At 41.6% G+C, this 19,550-nt stretch overlaps 1 protein-coding gene across 1 annotated transcript; it reads left to right on the top strand.

The window, feature by feature from the left end:
- The first annotated feature begins 816 nt into the window (after positions 1–816).
- nfxl1 (nuclear transcription factor, X-box binding-like 1) lies at positions 817–17,030 on the top strand. Its single transcript, XM_037758926.1, has 25 exons — positions 817–928; positions 1,710–1,912; positions 2,005–2,208; positions 2,286–2,395; positions 3,160–3,290; positions 4,206–4,250; positions 4,447–4,580; positions 4,722–4,807; positions 4,893–4,968; positions 5,099–5,196; positions 5,742–5,856; positions 6,369–6,493; positions 6,617–6,739; positions 7,523–7,613; positions 8,779–8,899; positions 8,984–9,140; positions 9,743–9,834; positions 10,714–10,735; positions 11,393–11,515; positions 11,949–12,103; positions 13,409–13,478; positions 14,676–14,780; positions 14,867–14,947; positions 15,098–15,151; positions 16,066–17,030. Exons 2-25 carry the CDS (start codon positions 1,729–1,731, stop codon positions 16,258–16,260), a joined length of 2,697 nt encoding a protein of 898 aa, XP_037614854.1. The 5' UTR covers positions 817–928; positions 1,710–1,728; the 3' UTR covers positions 16,261–17,030.
- The last annotated feature ends 2,520 nt before the right edge of the window (positions 17,031–19,550 follow it).

Below are 19,550 nucleotides of genomic sequence, written 5' to 3'. Positions count from 1 at the left end.
TATATATATATATATATATATATAACTTTTGTTAATTTTAATACCATTAGTATTTTAATTTAAAATGTCTACTTTATAACCTTTAATTAATTAAATACGTGATGTTTTTTTCATTCAAATAAATGTCAGTTTTCTACAGGTAAATATCAATTTAAAAAGATTAAATCAGAATTATAATATATATATACATATATATATACATATATATATATATATGTATATATATATAACTTTTATTAATTTTAATACCATTAGTATTTTAATTTAAAATGTCTACTTTATAACCTTTAATTAATTAAATACGTGATGTTTTTTTCATTCAAATAAATGTCAGTTTTCTACAGGTAAATATCAATTTAAAAAGATTAAATCAGAATTATAATATATATATACATATATATATACATATATATATATATATGTATATATATATAACTTTTATTAATTTTAATACCATTAGTATTTTAATTTAAAATGTCTACTTTATAACCTTTAATTAATTAAATACGTGATGTTTTTTTCATTCAAATAAATGTCAGTTTTCTACAGGTAAATATTAAATTTAAATAATTAAAATCAGAAGTATAAATAAATACTATTTTCTTTTTTTTTACATTCATTTATTTTAATACCATTTATTTTAATTCAATATCAATATAAATGTTAAATATCAATTTAAAAGAATTAAAATTAAAAGTATGAATTAATAGTATTTTATTTATAGTTGCTGTAGATTATGAATGAAACGTCCAGCCGGTTGGCGTTGACACGTCGTACTTCCTGCGTGTCCCGGGTGCGTGATGGGATTTGTAGTTCTTTACTTGCTGAAACCCCACTATCCGGCCCCTCCAGGACTACACGTACCAGCATGCACCGCGCGACGCTGCTTCAGACTCCACTCTGCTGCTGCTGCTTCAGACTGCTGCAGGTTAGTTTCACACAAAAGCTTCTTTAATTCATCTTTTGTTTGATTTTTTAATATAAAATGTTCCATAACAGCAGCTCAGGTTCATGTTTATAGTTTAACAACTGTTGTTTGATGACGGATGTGACGTTTTCTACCTGTTTACTGCTGATATTACTGCTGTTAGCTCCTAGCAGCTAGCTGCAGCTACCAGGTCCATATATATATATATATATATGTATATATATATATATATACACACACACACACACACACACCATACAGCAGTCTGCAGGCTGATGACATAATATCCTCTCTGCACACCAGTAATCTTAAACTAGCAGATTAACTATTAATTCATACTTTTGATTTTAATTAATTCATACTTTTTAATAATTTTTAATTCCTCTTAAATTTATATTCAACATTTATATTGATATTGAATTAAAATAAATGGTATTAAAATAAAGAAATGTAAAAAAAATAAAAAATAAATAGTATTTATTTATACTTCTGATTTTAATTATTTAAAATTAATATTTACCTGTAGAAATCTGATATTTATTTGAATGAAAAAAACATCACGTATTTAATTAATTAAAGGTAATAAAGTAGACATTTTAAATTAAAATACTCAAAAAAATTACCAGTCAAAAATCTGCTAATTTAAGACTACTGTGCTGCAGTATTAACAGATCTCTTCCTGGGTTGAAACATGCCCTAGTCTCCTGTATGCACACCACACTCCTGTCAAAAATCTGCTAATTCATGGCCACTGTGCTTCTGTCTCTTTCCCCACCTGTAGAGCATCGGAGGCGGTTGCCATGGAGCCGGCCTGGCGACAGCAGGGCAGGGGGCGTGGCCGGAGTCAGGAGGTTCAGGGTGAAAGGTCACGACCCCAGCCGCAGAAGGAGAGAGAGAGGCCGGGGGTCGCCGCCGTCCCAGGCGGGTGGGGGGCGGGACGAGGAGGGAAGACGAAGTCAGCCACGACACCTGAACCTCAGCATGGTGAGGAGGACGCGCTCTTATTAATAGACATGTGTGAACAGCTGATTCTACTGGCTTCTACTCTCCTCTCTCTCTCTCTTTGTGACGGACAGGTGCGTCGGTCCAATCCAAGTTCGAGGAGATCAGGAAGTCCAACCAGGCTGCTGCTCAGCGATTGGTGGAGAGCCGTATCAGCTCCTCCTCCTCTGATGATGATGATGATGATGATGAAGATGCTGATGTAGAGGTTGACCACAAGGATGGAAAGAGGGGGAAGATCCTGGCGTCGACCTTCACCACTTACACCAACCAGACAGGTGAGCCAGGTGTTGCCATAGCAACAGCAGCAGGTCAGGTGTTCTAGTGTGATTGACGTCCGTCTGTCCGTCTCCAGGTGGTGATGCTACCGGTCTGCTCAGGACCGGTCAGTACGTCAGCGACCTGTTTCAGTCTGGAGCTCTCACCTGTCTCATCTGCATCGCCTCCGTCAAGAGGACGCAGGCGGTGAGACACACACACAGAGACTACACTACCCATGAGCCTCAGCTGCTGTTGAATCTGTTACTGATCCACAATCAGAACAGCTGGATATTTAATCAGGTTTCAGCTACAGAACCTGGAGCTCTGTGATTGGATGTCTTTTAGTGAAATGCATCCTGGGAGTTGTAGTTGTTCACAGGCTTCTTGTAGCTTTAAAGGTGCTATTGATAACATTCAGCCGATAGAAACACACCTCAATAAATAAATAAATAAATGACTTGATAAATAAATAAATGTCATTAATTGCAGAAAAAATATTTTTAAAAATAAATGTAGCCATTAATTGATAAAATGTGACATAAATTGATATTTCTGTTTTAATTAGCTTTATTTATTTATTTATCTTTGAATTAATTCCATTATTTATTTATTCTTCTGCTAAAAAATAAATGCAGAACATGAAAAAATCAAAAATAAATAAATGAATAAATAAATGACATGATAAATAAATATGTCATTAAAAGTATAAAAAATAATATATATTAATTGATACAATGTGACATAAATTGATATTTCTGTTTTAATTAGCTTTATTTATTTATTTATCTTTGTATTAATTCCCTTGTTTATTTACTCTTCTGTTAAATTTTCCCTTTTATTTATTTATATATTATTTTTATGAATTTTCACATTTATTTATTTATTTTTGCATTTATTGTTGTTATTATTGTTTATTCCTGTCCCCCCCGTCCTTCAGACAGGACCCTAACATCTGTCTGTGTCTCCAGGTGTGGAGCTGCTCCAGCTGTTTCTCCCTCTTCCACCTCCCCTGTATTCAGAAGTGGGCCAAAGACTCGGCCTTCCTCGTCTCCTCCGTCACCGATGAAGACTTCGGTCAGAAGCAGCATCCCTGGCCGTGGTGAGGAAAACACAGCGGACTCTCTCTCTTTAGATTTAGTTTCATCACACAAACTCCTTATCTTAAGTCTTAAGTTAAGATAAGAAGAGATGATGAGTTGGTAGCATCTGGAGATAATCATAGAGGCTACCTCTAAGATAGCAGACACAGACAACACGTTTTCTATGGAGGACGGAACCTGCCAATATAAAAAATAAATGAATAAATATGTCATTAAATGTAGCAAAAATAATATTAAAATAAATGTAGCCGTAGACATAAATTGATATTTCTGTTTTAATTTTCTTCTTTATTTATTTTTGTATTAATTCCCTAATTGTTTATTCTTCTGTTTAGTTTTTCCTTTTATGTATTTATTTGCATTAAATGTATTTATTCCTGTATTTATTTTTTTATTTTTGCAATTGTATTTCATTTATTTTTGCATTCATTTTTATTCATTCTTTACTTTTTCATTTATTTTATATTTACTTTTAAATATTTATTTATTTATATATTTATTGTTACATTTCTGTTTATTGTATTCAGCCATATTTGCATTTATTTTATATTTATTTTGAAATGTGTGTATTTCTGCATTTGTTTATTTTTTTCTGCATGATTTTCCCTTTGCATTTCACCCTTTTATTTCCCCAAACATATTTATTTCTGTTTCTTTTTCTTTATACATTTTTTTTTTCAATTCTGTCACATTTTATGACTATATTTATTTTTATATTATTTTGGCTACATTTATTTATTTATTTATTTTTGATTTTGAGAGGTTCTGTTGTCCATATTTTCATATCTGAATTTAGGATAGGAACAGCGACTTCATCTGTACATCAGGTCCTAACCCCTAGTTACCATGGTTACTAACAATTGAGACAGGATATTTCTGTGATACGGTCTTTGATCTCTAATTTCTCTCCGCAGTCCAAAGTGTCGAGCAGAGTATCCACCCACTGCCACGCCCAACAGGTATTTATTATTATTATTACTATTATTATTATTATTATTATTATTATTATTATTATTATTATTATAATAATTATTATAGTTACTGCATTCACACTGTGCAGCCACTAAAACACCTCATGTCATGGAGAGCGAAAATGTATTTCAGGTGATTTAGTGTTGGTCACCAGCTCACCTGGTTGTTCCGTGTTGTGTTCAGGTACATGTGTTACTGTGGGAAGCTGCAGGATCCTCCAGCTGATCCCTGGTTGGCTCCTCACTCCTGCGGCTCCGTCTGTCAAAAAGAGCTCAAACCCACCTGTGGACACACCTGTCTGCTGCTCTGTCACCCCGGTAACCACACACACACACACACACACATATACACACACACACACACACACACACACACACACACACACACACACACTCTGGTTCATGTCCTATCAGAATATCAGAGTTAATTATGTCTCTAATGTTTAAATGTGTCTTCAGGTCCCTGCCCTCCGTGTCCAAAGATGGTATCTGTTTCCTGTCTGTGTGGCAAAGCTAAGCCCCTCCCCCGTCGCTGTAGCAACAAGGTACACCTGACACCGTAAACACCTGTGATGTTGTTGTTGACGTGTTTCTCTGGACTGAGTTCACAGCTGCTGCTCTTCTCTGCAGGCCTGGTCCTGTCAGCAGACCTGCTGCAAGCTGTTACCCTGCAGACAGCACACCTGTACACAGCCCTGCCACACAGGTACACACTCACACACACACACACACACACACACACACAGGTACACACTCACAGGTACACACTCACACACACATCTAAACTACAGTCCAACATGGCCGACAGTAACTGTCTGTCTGTGTGTTTCTATCAGAGTGCTCTCCGTGTCCCAGAGTCAGTGTTCAGAGGTGTGTGTGTGGCAGAGAGGAGGCAGAGAGACCCTGCGCCAGCCCTCAGTGGAACTGTCAACAGGTACTACTACTACTACTACTACTGCTACTACTACTAGTACTACTCCACTCATAATACCGCAGTACTACACTCCACCACTGTGTACTCTACTCTGTTACTGTCTAATAAACACAAATTCATTGTCATGTCTTTTGAGACTTTCTGATGTTCAGTGTTTCTCCACTAGATGGAGCTAACGCCACATTTATTACTGCATATGAAGCCATGTTACACCATCATTCTCTCTCTTCATCCTCCTCTTCCTCTCCTCCTCCTCTCTCTTCATCCTCCTCCCTCTTCATCCTCCTCTTCCTCTCCTCCTCCTCTCTCTTCATCCTCCTCCCTCTTCATCCTCCTCTTCCTCTCCTCCTCCTCTCTCTTCATCCTCCTCCCTCTTCATCCTCCTCTTCCTCTCCTCCTCCTCTCTCTTCATCCTCCTCCCTCTTCATCCTCCTCTTCCTCTCCTCCTCCTCTCTCTTCATCCTCCTCCCTCTTCATCCTCCTCTTCCTCTCCTCCTCCTCTCTCTTCATCCTCCTCCTCCTCCTCCCTCTTCCTCCTCTCCCAGGTGTGTGGCTCTCCTCTCTCCTGTGGGAATCACACCTGTGAGGTTTTGTGTCACGATGGCGTTTGTCCTCCGTGTCCTCGCTCCGTCAGCAGATCCTGTCCCTGCAGCAAGACCAGTGAGACACCACATCACACAAACAGAGAGAGTATTAGTAGTAGTATATTTAAGAGTATATTTAAGAGTAAAACGTGAAAATCTACATTTTTTTATTTTTTACTTAAAGAAAATAATTAATAATTCCTCTTAAGTAATTATTCAGAATTGAAATGTAAATATTTTTAACCAAATATATTTTGTATAGTTTTTTTTGTGCTCATAAATGTTTATTGTTATGTATAAATACTATAAATATTCCACTGATCTTTATTTATATGAAACTTGTGTTCCTGAGTTATAAACCTGACCGTTAGTGTTCTGTGTTTCTGTGTTTCTGTGTTTCTGTGTTTCTGTGGATAAAAGCAAACACATCAATACGTTTAATATTCTTTAACTATTTCACTACAGAATCTGATAAACGTATTTTCAAATCAAACTTCTTCTGCGTTGAGAATGTGACGTCACGCAGAGTTTAGACTCTAAATGGAACCGGTTCAATCATGAGAAACTAACGAATCTGTTTTCTTTAAGAGTCGTCTCTGCCGTGCACGGAGGAAGTGATGCCGTGCGGCGACACGTGCGACCGCCGTCTGTCGTGTGGGAAACACACCTGTTCCATGAGGTGTCACCGAGGGAGCTGCGAGACCTGCAGACAGGTAGGACAGAGAACGCCGTGACATCAGGAACCCAGCAGCAGAGATAAGCTTCTGCCATTTTGGACTGAAAGCGACGCCAGTAAAACTATATAAACACTCTGAACCTGTATCTCCGTCCAACAGGAGGTGGAGAAGGAGTGCAGGTGTGGGAAATACAGGAGGTTGATGTCGTGTCATAAGGAATACCTGTGTGACTCCAAATGTCCAAAAACCAGAAGCTGCCAGAGACACCAGTGCAGGAGGAAGGTCAGTACATCATCATCATCATCATCACTTCATCATCATCATCATCATCATCATCATCATCATCACTTCATCATCATCATCATCATCATCATCATCATCACTTCATCATCATCATCATCATCATCATCATCATCATCACTTCATCATCATCATCATCATCATCATCATCATCACTTCATCTGTCCGTTAGTTTATATATAGACCTCTTCTCTGTTAGTGACCATGACGAGCTATTCAGAGTGCACCATGACGTCGCCCACTGGTTTGTGGACGACCGTTTTGAAGCCTCGAGTTCGCCATTTTGTCCGTCTCCATCTTGGTCTTTGTCTCTATCTTGGTTTCGTCCCTCAGTCTCCAGGATCATCAGAGTTAGTTGAGAAAGTTACCACTACCCAACGGGAGCAGATGGTTTAGTGTGACCGTTGTCCTCCAGCTCCGTGGTTCTGTCTGTCTGTGTGTCTTCCTGTGGTGTAAATGTCACAGCGATGTTATCTAATCTGCGTCTAATCTGATTGTTAAAGGTTGACTGTCAGATCTGTGTGTGATGTGACAGGACGGGCTCATAACATCTGATTTCCATCTGTGTGGATTCAAAAGGACGTGGATCACTTTAATGTCGTCTTAATGTCACCTGGGAGGTTTTTACCTGGAGGTGCTTTTAGCTCCGTTTGAAGAGAGGACCTCCTCCACCGTGGAGAGAAACTGATGAAAATGAAATAAAGAGAAGTCAACGCTGGAATCAGTTTAATTAAACACAGACTCCCATGATGCCTTGTGTTTCAGTGCTGCCCTGGTAACTGCCCTGCGTGTGACCAGAGCTGTGGTCGGACTCTGGGCTGTCGCAACCACAAGTGTCCCTCTGGCTGTCACCAAGGTAACACACGCACACGCACACGCACACGCACACGCACACGCACACGCACACACACACCAAACACCAAACACCAAACACCAAACAACCAAACCTCAGAGTAGAAACACTCGGTTTCAATCAGAAGTCCTGCATTCACACAACAACGCCGCTGCCGTATCTGAGCCTCGATGACGTCATGTTGAGTGTTGATGGAGCCGCTGTGTATCCTGTTACTGATCCATCCAGACTCCAACGCATAGCAACAGCAGCTGAGACTCATGGGTATCGTAGTATTTGGATCATTAAAAGTCTTCGTTAATAATCACAGAGGCCTCGGTGTCAGCTGTTATCTGCGTGGCGATGCGTCGGCGGCGGTGCGACCTTCTATCCGTTTCCCCCTGAAAGGTCAGAACAGCCAATCAGCACGCAGACGCACAAACAAACTATCTTTAATCTATTCAGCAAATCACCAGGCAGGCGGACGCATAAATTAATCTTTTTTTTATCGTCCAGTCAGGAAACAATAGACGCAGGAAGCGGCGTGTTATTATGCAAACAAACACGCTTTAATAAAAGGGATTAGTGTTGGCAGGAAGCAGAGGTCAACGTTTTCCCTCATTCAACTGTGTGTGTTGTTCAGCGCTATCAGCTGGAACAAATGTCAACACACACACACACACACACACACACTTCAGGAGGTGTTATGGGTTCCTGAATCTGACCTTTGACCTCCGACCAGCTGTGCCTCCCTCAACAGATCACAACGTATCTGACAGACGATGATGTGACGTGACGTCCGGTGTGTTCTGAACCAGACTCGTCATATTAATAAGCATTAAGTTGTTTTCCTGCAGCGTTTCGGCTGCAGGCTTTACTAATGAACCAGATTGATTTAGACCTTTAATAGAGTTATTTAATAATGTGAGAACCGTCGTGGAGGCGTGACTCCGGTTATATCACACCGTGAAGGTTTTATCTGTATCAGCTGGGACTCTCTCGGTGCTATCTGCTGGTAAACACTCTTCCTAGAAGCCAGGCAGAGAGAGTGTCGACTGATGAAGTACAGACTTTATTGGCGTGACCACATTCCGATAAACTCACTTACAGGAAATACACAACCTCAGCCGAGTCTCCATTAAAGTGTTTTTATGCTGGAGGTGTCTCTCCTGTCTCTCGTGTCCTTCAGGTAGCTGTTATCCGTGTCCGGAGACGGTGGAGGTCAGGTGTACCTGCGGTTCGTCCGTCTTGGCCGTCCCCTGTGGGCGAGAACGGAGCACCAAACCGCCGCGCTGCAAAGAGACCTGCAGGTGAACATCCACCAGACGACCCCCCCCCCCCACACCTGTTCCCTCTCACCTGAACCTCTCATATAACTCCTCCGTGTCCTCCAGGTGTCCTCCGTCCTGCCACCACCCGACCAGAGAGACGCACCGTTGCCACCCGGCGCCCTGCCCCCCCTGCAGACAGCCCTGCCTGCTGCCGCTGCCGCGCTGCAGCCACACCTGTCCTCAGCCCTGCCACGACCGCGTGCTGGTCAAGTCCCAACAGGTACGCTGCTGCCGCCGTGCACCAACACGTGCACCGACAGGTCCACCGACAGGTCCACCGACAGGTCCACCGACAGGTCCACCAACACGTGCACCGACAGGTCCACCGACAGGTCCATCGACAGGTCCACCAACACGTGCACCAACAGGTCCACCGACAGGTCCACCAGTAGGACGGGAAATATCAAGCTGGGCTAGCCTAGCTTAGCATAAAGACTGGAAACAGCTAGCCTTCTAGCTCTTCTAAAGCTGATTAACATTTATATACTTTACTTACTTCATTCATATTAATAATAATAATAATACAACTTAATTTATTAATTTAAGATTTCAATGATCCTCTGGTAAACTCACAAACTACCCATCAGTAAATAACAACATGAAATCAATATAGAAAGTACTAACATTAATATAATATAGATTATGTATTTCAGCAGGCGACTGATGAAGTGTTTCTTTATCAGTGGATGTCAGACTGGATGATAAAGAGTGTGTATATCAGTCTTTATTACCGGTGGTGTTTCCTGTTTCCTGTCAGACAGAGTGAATGATGTTAGTTGAACATCTGGATGTCTTCCTGATAAACTCGTTGTGTATTTTTAGGTGCAGCTAGCCGGTCCGTGGGAGCAGCCGTCCGAACCGGCGTTCGTTCAGAAAGCTCTGCCGTGTCCGCCGTGTCAAGTACCCATAGCAACGTAGGTCCAACACACACACACACACATACACACACAGTACCCATACCGACGTAGGTCCAACACACACGATGCATTCAGTAGAACAGTTCTAGTGTCATCAGCCTCTTCATCTGTTCACACACAGAGAGTAGAAGCTGTGATATTTCTGTGGAGGTTAAACTTGCAGTATGTTAATATGAAAACATGATGTATGGCGCTACGAGCGGCGCTACGAGCGGCGCTACGAGCGGCGCTACGAGCGGCGCTACGAGCGGCGCTACGAGCGGCGCTACGAGCGGCGGTACTGCTGGAGAACAGAGTAAAATGAAACTAAACAGCAGGTTGAGTCTCAGTGTGTCGGCTGCTTCGGTCCCGTCACGGATCATTAGACCTGAGATTAAGAAACACACTGCATGCTGGGTGTTGTCTGTTGTGTGTTGTGAGTGTGTTGTGAGTGTGTTGTGTGTTGTGTGTTGTGGGTGTGTTGTGAGTGTGTGGAGAACAGTTGTGTGTGCCAGCTGCCTGCAGCTCAGTGACGCAGTGGGCGACCAACACCAACCATCTGTGTGTGTTGATGTTGAGGAAACTCAGGCCAACAGACACAAACAGGACAGACTCTGAATCTCTGTGTGTGTGTGTGTGTCTGTGTGTGTGTGTGCGTGCGTGTGTGTGGTATTAATGTGTAAATAAATGCATCTTAAAGTGTTAACAGACGACTTTTCAAGACGACCAGAGATGGGATATATAACAGAATCTAGTCGGTGAAGTTTCACGTTCGTTTGTTTCTGGCTGCTGAAACAAACAAACGTCTCTTTGTTTCAGACAAAGAGACGTTTGTTTCAGAGACTGTATATAAAGATAGAGTATTAACTGTTCAGTTTGTCTCTCTGTGTCTTTCAGGACGTGTTTTGGAGAACATGAGGTAAGAACCTTCATGTTGTCTCCCAGTTTAACCAGTTTATCACCAGTTCATCTCTAACACACAAACCACAGCCTTCGTCTCAAGATTGATCACTTCCTCCTCTCCTCCCTTATCCGTCTTCTCCGTCTCGTTGTCTATTATTAGTTAATCGCTCTGACCTCCTCCTCGTTCACTCCTCACTCGTCTCCTCTGTCCTTCTCTGTCTCCTCTCTCTCTCTGTTCGTCTCCTCTGTCCTTCTCTGTCTCCTCTCTCTGTCTGTTCGTCTCCTCTGTCCTTCTCTGTCTCCTCTCTCTGTCTGTTCGTCTCCTCTGTCCTTCTCTGTCTCCTCTCTCTCTCTCTCTGTTCGTCTCCTGTGTCCTTCTCTGTCTCCTCTCTCTCTCTCTGTTCGTCTCCTCTGTCTTTCTCTGTCTCCTCTCTCTCTCTCTCTCTCTCTGTTCGTCTCCTGTGTCCTTCTCTGTCTCCTCTCTCTCTCTCTCTCTGTTCGTCTCCTGTGTCCTTCTCTGTCTCCTCTCTCTCTCTCTCTCTGTTCGTCTCCTCTGTCCCTCTCCTGCTCTTCATCCCATTTAGCTGTTCAGTATTCATCACACACTCGTCCACCTTGAGACGAGTCTTAATAAAGACGTCTCTCTGTCTCTCTGTCTGTCTGTGTCCGTCAGGTCAGCCCGGTGCCGTGTCATCGCCAGGGTCGATTCTCCTGTAAACGACCTTGCGGACGACCTTTGACCTGCGGAAATCACACCTGCAGCAGGGAGTGTCACCTGGTTACCCACGGCAACAAGGTGATGACCTCCTTAGGATGTTTATTGATGCCAAAAGTCATTATGACATCACAGAACGTACATGTTAGGGCTGTAAAAGATAACGTGATAACGTACTCTCTCTGTCTGTCTGTCTGTCTGTCTGTCTCTGTGTCTCTGTCTCTCTCTGTCTGTCTGTCTGTCTGTCTGTCTGTCTGTCTGTCTGTCTGTCTGTCTGTCTGTCTGTCTGTCTGTCTGTCTCTCTCTGTCTGTCTCTGTGTCTCTGTCTCTCTCTCTCTGTCTGTCTGTCTGTCTGTCTGTCTGTCTCTGTGTCTCTGTCTGTCTGTCTGTCTGTCTGTCTGTCTGTCTGTCTGTCTGTCTGTCTGTCTGTCTGTCTGTCTGTCTGTCTCTGTCTGTCTGTCTGTCTCTCTCTCTGTCCCTCTGTCCCTCTGTCTCTCTCTCTCCGTCTCTGCAGTGCGAGGTGTGTGATGAGAGCTGCTCTAAGCCCCGCCCCCCCGGCTGTCCTCACCCCTGCTCCCGTCCCTGTCACCCCGGCAACTGTCCCACCTGCAGCCAGATGATCCGCCAACGCTGCCACTGCAAGATCAGCATGCTCTACGTGGAGTGCACGTCAGTACACGCAACGCTTTCATCCACGTCACATGACGTTGTCTCCTCGTTGTTTAACATTATTAGTCCACTGATTAATTCACAGTTAATAACTTGGTTAGGTTTAGGAAAAGATTGTGTTTCAGGTTAAAATAACTGCAAAAGTGATGCTACTTAAGTACGGAAGTTACGTAACAAACTACGGAAGTGGCGTTAAGTACAAAAGTTGCATAACAAACTACGGAAGTGCCGTTACATAAGTACGAAAGTTACGTAACAAACTACGGAAGTGGTGTTACTTAAATACGGAAGTTACGTAACAAACTACGGTAATGATGTTACATATGTACTGAAGTTACGTAACAAACTACGGAAGTGACGTTACTTAAGTACTGAAGTTACGTAACAAACTACGGAAGTGATGTTACATAAGTACAGAAGTTACGTAACAAACTACAGAAGTGACGTTACTTAAGTACGGAAGTTACGTAGAAAACTACGAAAGTGGTGTTAAGTACAAAAGTTACATAACAGACTATGGAAGCAGCGTTACTTAAGTAAGGAAGTTACGTAACAAACTACGGTAATGATGTTACATATGTACTGAAGTTACGTAACAAACTACGGAAGTGGCGTTACTTAAGTACTGAAGTTACGTAACAAACTACGGAAGTGATGTTACATAAGTACAGAAGTTACGTAACAAACTACAGAAGTGACGTTACTTAAGTACGGAAGTTACGTAGAAAACTACGAAAGTGGTGTTAAGTACAAAAGTTACATAACAGACTATGGAAGCAGCGTTACTTAAGTAAGGAAGTTACGTAACAAACTACGGCAGTGGCGTTACATAAGTACGGACGTTACGTAACAAACTACGGAAGCGGCGTTACTTAAGTACGGAAGTTACGTAACAAACTAAAGAAGTGGCGTTACATAAGTATGGACGTTACGTAACAAACTACGGAAGTGGCGTTGTTTAAGTACAGAAGTTACGTGACAAATAAGTCAACGTTTGAGTTAAAATAACTACGGAAGTGGCGTTACTTAAGAGTTGATTTTCGTGGGATATATACGAACATATACAGATATAAACAGTGCATTACTTTTCGTAGGTTTAGCTACGAACTTTGTACGAGAACAGCCTGAGTGAAGTTCTGTTCGCGGCTAATGTAGACGTTAAAACGAGAGTCACATATGTTACTGTGGATTTATAGTGAGTTTCAGCTTATTGTTTATCTTCACTGTTCTGGTTGACTCTCACGGCTCTCATCGCGTTGTGTAATCTGTACACTGAATGTGAGAAGACTGTTTTTGTCTGTGCAGGAAGTTGACATCAGCTGATGAACAGACGAAGGTGGCGTTGGGCTCCTGCAACAACCAGTGTCCTAAAGAGGTGAACACAAACACACAAACACACACACACACACACACACACACACACACCGTCCATCTACGGAGACCTCTACTTGGGCCCCATTGCATCATGGGACTTGTTTATCAGTATTTGGAAGTGGCCTCTCATTCCTGTGTGACAACATGCTGGAAGAACTCTCACTGTTTCCCTCCTTTGATTCTTCTGTGTTCCTTTACGTCCCGATCAATAATCAATAATCGGCGGTGTCATGGTGTCATGGCAACAGTAACACGATACAATAATCAATTCAGCTCTGTGGCGCCAGACGACACCCGCTCACACACGAAGTGTATCTGTGAGTGTGTTTTACTTTCACCTGGGAATGATTTAGCTGTTTCACTCTGTCACTTACTGGCACTGACACACACACACACACACACACACACACACAATCAGATGTTTGTTTGAAGTGTGTGTTAGTGTGTGTTAGAGTGTGTGTTTTCACAGTGTGCAGTAACTAGAGCTCTTAAAAGCCTCGACTCTCTCTCCGAGCTGGAATAACAAACACAACCAGTGGAAGGTTTGATTGATTCTGACGGACTCAGCTGATCAAACTTACTTTTTGTTTCACTTCAGTTCAACAATCAACATGTTTGGAAAATAAATAACCTAGTGTTTTTCTTTTATATCATTTACTACGTCTGGATATGAAAGATGGTAAAGATAGGAGATGTGCGCTTTATCGGGACACTGCACGCTGTGTCGGCACACTATCGGGACGCTGTGCGCTTTATCGGGACACTGCGTTTTATCGGGACACTGCGCGCTGTGTCGGCACACTATCGGCACGCTGTGCGCTTCATTGGGACAGTGAGCTTTATCGGCATATTGTGCGTTTAATCGGTAGACTCTGCGCTTCATCATGACAAAGTCCACTTTATCGGCCCACTGCGCACTTTATTGCGACATTGCATCCTTTATCGGGATGCTGTGCGGCACCACCGATGAAACACTCCTGCTTTTTTATTATTTGTTATCATTTTGTTTCTGGGTATGAAGGTTTGTCTTCCTGCTCCAGGATGCAGACGGCTGGTTCTGAGTCCTAGTCTTCAGTTTGAAGAGAGATTTAGAGCTGAAAGACAAAAAGACTGATGTAAACGGTCGGTTTCATGTTTCCTCTGCTGAGGACCAGAGACTCTGACTGCTGTCGGTGTGTTTCTTCTCTCTTCGTTCCAGCTGAGCTGCGGACATCGCTGTAAGCAGGTGTGTCATCCAGGTGTGTGTGCAGAGAAATGTCAGCAGAAGGTGAAGCTCAGGTGTCCCTGCAGGAGGATCAAGAAGGTACGCACACATTACACAGTATACACGGAAACACTTCACAGCAGTGTGAGCTTTGTGCGTTTATATAACTGTGTGTGTGTGTGCAGGAGTTCCCGTGCTCGCCGTCCGATCAGTGTGTGGTTCAGTGTGACGACTCCTGCAGAGACCAGCAGAGGAAAGTCAGCCAGGTACACAAACACCAACCTCAGTTTCTAAGTCTCTTAGAAGGGGATGATTCTACTTTATTTCATGATCTGGAGTTAAAAAGAGTTAACAACCATCACGATTAATGGTAATATTGAATCTCAATACTTGTGTTTGTGTGTGTTTGTGCTCAGGTGAAGGAGGCGGAGCAGAAAGCAGCTCAGGAGGAGGAGCAGAAGAAACTTCAAGTGAGTCTGGAGACACGTTCATCATCACGTTATTCACTGCTACATGTACAGTTTATATATATATATATATATATATATATATATATATATATACATCCTGATAGTCAGTGTATTAGTACAGTAAAAGAAAGTACAGAAAAAAATCTAAAATAACCCTTTCAGTGTGGTGTATTACAAATATACGCTTTATCGGGACACCGTGCGCTTTATTGAGACACTGAGCCTTTTATCGAGTTTTATCGTAAAATGCTGTGCTTTATCCTAACATGGTGTATTAACAATATGTGCTTTATCGGGACACTGAGCCTTTTTTTTGGGACACTGCGTGCTTTATTGAAACACTGGTGCTTTGAGACACTGAGCCTTTTATCGGGTTTTATCGTCACATGCTGTGTTTTATCAAAACATTGTGTATTACGAATATGCGCTTTATCGGGACACTGTGCGCTTTATCGGGACACCATGCGCTTTATCGGGACACCGTGCGCTTTATCAGGACACCGTGCGCTTTATTAGGGCACTGCGCGCTTTATTGAGACACTGAGCCTTTTATGGGGTTTTATCGTAACATGCTGCGTTTTATTGTAACATTGTGTATGAATATTATGTACGAATATGCGCTTTATCGGGACACTGCAGGAAAGAACGTAGATGGATCCGCCCTTTAAATAATAACTGCGTCAATAAACCTTCATTCATCATTAATACTAACTTTCTATTGAGTCTCAGTTTCACAGTTTTTAAGCTTTAATAAGTATTTCATCTTTGAAACCACCATGAAAGGGTTAATAATGAGTGTTTTGATAATGTGGCGTTAAATCGTGAAGAGCTTTTAATCTACGATCACAGTAATTCAAACTTAATAACAGGTCTTAGTTAATGAGGTTTTAAGCAGCGTCTGAATGTGTGTTCAGGAGGAGCTGGAGGCGTTCGAGAAGCGCCAGCAGCGAGGAGGACGGAGGAGTAAGAAGCGAGGGAGGAGGGAGGAGGTGGATGACGAGGGGGGGAGGGTGGCGAGGTGGTGGAGGAGGTGCGCTGCCTTCGTCCTCGTCCCGCTGGGCGGAGCTCTGCTGGCCGCCGCCGCCTACCACCTCCTGACCACGCCCTGAAGCAACACGTTAACATATGTGTTTCTATTTTCACTCTCTTTTATTTAACTCGGTTTCCTGCTCGTTTTGATTCTGTACATTAACGAAGTCCTTGTATCGGACTGCTGTTTTTTCATCGTAGTAGTTTTAATTTAGTTTCTTTAATGAAGGTCGGGTGTGATTTAAAGTTTCCTTACCAATACCAACAAAAAACACTTTAAAACATTTAAATGATTCAACGAAGAGTGATAAAGATCTGAACTTGAGCTGATTAGTTACTTAATAGATTTATTCTGTCAGTTATTTTGTTGAATTAATCGATTGGTCAAACAGATGAAAATGGTGAGAAGTATCACGATATAGAGCTAAATGTGACATCATCAAATGTCTCGTCAAAATCTCAAAGAAAAATGTTTTTATTGAAACGTTAAAACAAAGAAAAGTTGTGACTTCTCACATTTTCTTTTGTTTGATTAATCGACTAATGGTTACAGCTGTAGTCTGAACACGCCCACGTTTTAACCCGTACCATTAAAAGATCATGTCTTACTTTACAATCTTTTACTTCTGAAATCCTGAAATGTTAAAAAATGTTGTTTCTTCTCTTTTTTTGCTTTTTCTTTGTCAAATATTTGAAAAATAAAATGTATAAAACTGTAAATGTTGAATGGTTTCACCGTCACTGTCCTCCTGCTGAACGTAAAAGGTTTGTTGTTTATAATGATTTTGAATGTAAGGTAACACTTCATAATAACCATCATTTATAAATGGAAAATTGATAATTAATTAAACTGAGTTAATAGTTATTTTACTGATAATGAAATGATTATTAATATTGTTTAATAATTATTAGTAATGCTATAATTTGTTATTTTAACAGTTTATTGTGGCACATTTTATCTACTATATATAAAAGTATTTGTTAATGATTACAAAATTAATTGTAAACATTTAGGAAATTGTTTGTAAAACATCTATAAATATTATTTAGATAGATAGTTAACACTTTGTTAATGGTTAATAATTGGTTTGTTAAAGCATCTATAAGCATTATTTAGATAGTTAATATTTTGTTAATGGTTAACTGGTTTGTAAACGTCTATAAACATTATTTGGATGACTATTATAAAGTTGCAAATGATGATTATAATAAATTGTTAGATGCTTAATAAATACTTTGTAAATATGTATAAACATTAATTAGCTAAATATTTAACACTTTGTTAATTGTTAATAATTGGTTTCTGGTCCATCTATCTGTAATGTTTATAGATGTTTTACAAATGATATGTTAAAGGTTTACAAATCATTTGGTAATTATTAACAAATACTTAATATAATATATAAAATGTTATAAGGTGTTCAAAAATAAGCTGGTATTAGTGTACTAATGTAATACAAATTTAATTAATGTCTCTTATCAGCTATGATACAATATATCATTTATAAAGTAATTATTTCATATTACACAAACTTATGATAAAATAAATTAATTAATTATAAATTACTAATTACTAATTATTAGTAAACATTATTAATTATCATTTCATTGTCTGTTAACAGTAAAATAACTTAACTAAGTTTAATTAACTCAATTTAGCATTTATAAATGATGGTTATTATAAAGTGTTCTGAATGTAATAATTGATTCAGAAACAGCCGTATTGATCGCGCCCCGCTCAGCGTTTTCTATCAGTTGTGGAACAGGAAATGAGCTGGATGTGTTTACAGCAGTGAGCAGAGAGGAGGCGCCGTTCCTCCAGAGCTGACGCTAGTTTATACGCCGTCCCGTGAGAGGTTGCTCTGTTAACAAGGCTTCTAGAATTGTCACAAACGTTAACGGAATGTTGAAGGAGCTTTTGATACTTTTGGAACTTGAAAGTTCTAAACGGAGCTTTGAGGTGATGAGGGGAAAAAATGTCCCCACAATTCAAAAGGTCCTCACATGGAGAGTCTCTGGACTGTAATTGGTCCTCACATAGATAGAAGTACAAGAAACACACACACACACACACACACACACAAGTTGTGTAGAGAGTGTTTTGGGGATTTAAGATGCACACAGAGGCACGAGGCTCAAGTCCCAGCATGCACCTGGCTGTGATCTGAGTTTAATCCCATGTTTTAGAGAGAGAGAGAGAGAGAGACTCCAAGGGAGAGAGGTAGAGAGAGAGAGAGAGACTCTGAGGGAGAGAGAGAGAGTAGAGAGGGAGAGTAGAGAGAGAGAGACGGAGGGAGAGAGTGACTATGAGGGAGAGAGAGTGAGAGAGAGACTGAGGGAGAGAAACATAGAGAGAGAGAGAGAGAGACAGGGATTGAGAGAGAGAGACTCTGAGGGAGAGAGAGTGAGAGAGAGGTAGAAAGAGGTAGAGAGAGAGAGAGACTGAGGGAGAGAGAGAGACTGAGGGAGAGACTGAGGGAGAGAGAGAGAGAGAGAGACTGAGGGAGAGACTGAGGGAGAGAGAGAGAGAGAGAGACTGAGGGAGAGAAACAGAGAGAGAGGTAGAAAGAGGTAGAGAGAGAGAGAGACAGAGGGAGAGAGACTCTGAGGGAGAGTAGAGAGAGTAGAGAGAGAGAGAGAGTAGAGAGAGAGACTGAGGGAGAGACAGAGAGTAGAGAGAGAGACTGAGGGAGAGAAACAGAGAGAGAGAGGTAGAAAGAGGTAGAGAGAGAGAGAGACAGAGGGAGAGAGACTCTGAGGGAGAGTAGAGGTAGAGAGAGAGTAGAGAGAGACTGAGGGAGAGAGAGACAGAGAGAGGGAGAGAGAGAGAGAGAGTAGAGAGAGAGAATGAGAGAGAGAGAGAGAGAGAGACAGAGAGTAGAGAGAGAGACTGAGGGAGAGAGAGGGAGAGAGAGAGGGAGAGTAGAGAGAGAGACTGAGGGAGAGAGAGAGAGAGAGAGAGGGAGAGAGACTCTGAGGGAGAGTAGAGGTAGAGAGAGAGTAGAGAGAGAGACTGAGGGAGAGACAGAGAGTAGAGAGAGACAGAGATTAGAGAGAGAGAGAGAGAGAGTAGAGAGAGAGGGAGAGTAGAGAGAGAGGGAGAGAGAGAGAGAGAGAGAGAGAGACTGAGAGAGAGACAGAGAGAGAGAGAGAGAGAGAGAGTAGAGAGAGAGAGAGAGTAGAGAGAGAGTAGAGAGGGAGAGAGAGAGAGAGAGAGAGGGAGGGAGAGTAGAGAGAGAGACTGAGGGAGAGAGAGAGAGAGAGAGAGAGAGAGAGAGAGAGTAGAGAAGAGAGAGAGTAGAGAGAGAGACTGAGGGAGAGAGAGAGAGAGAGAGAGAGAGAGAGAGGGAGGGAGAGTAGAGAGAGAGAC

The sequence above is a fragment of the Sebastes umbrosus genome, chromosome 22, assembly GCF_015220745.1.
Source record: "Sebastes umbrosus isolate fSebUmb1 chromosome 22, fSebUmb1.pri, whole genome shotgun sequence".
Classification (NCBI taxonomy): Eukaryota; Metazoa; Chordata; class Actinopteri; order Perciformes; family Sebastidae; genus Sebastes; species Sebastes umbrosus.
This window is presented reverse-complemented; position numbering and strand designations above follow the sequence as displayed.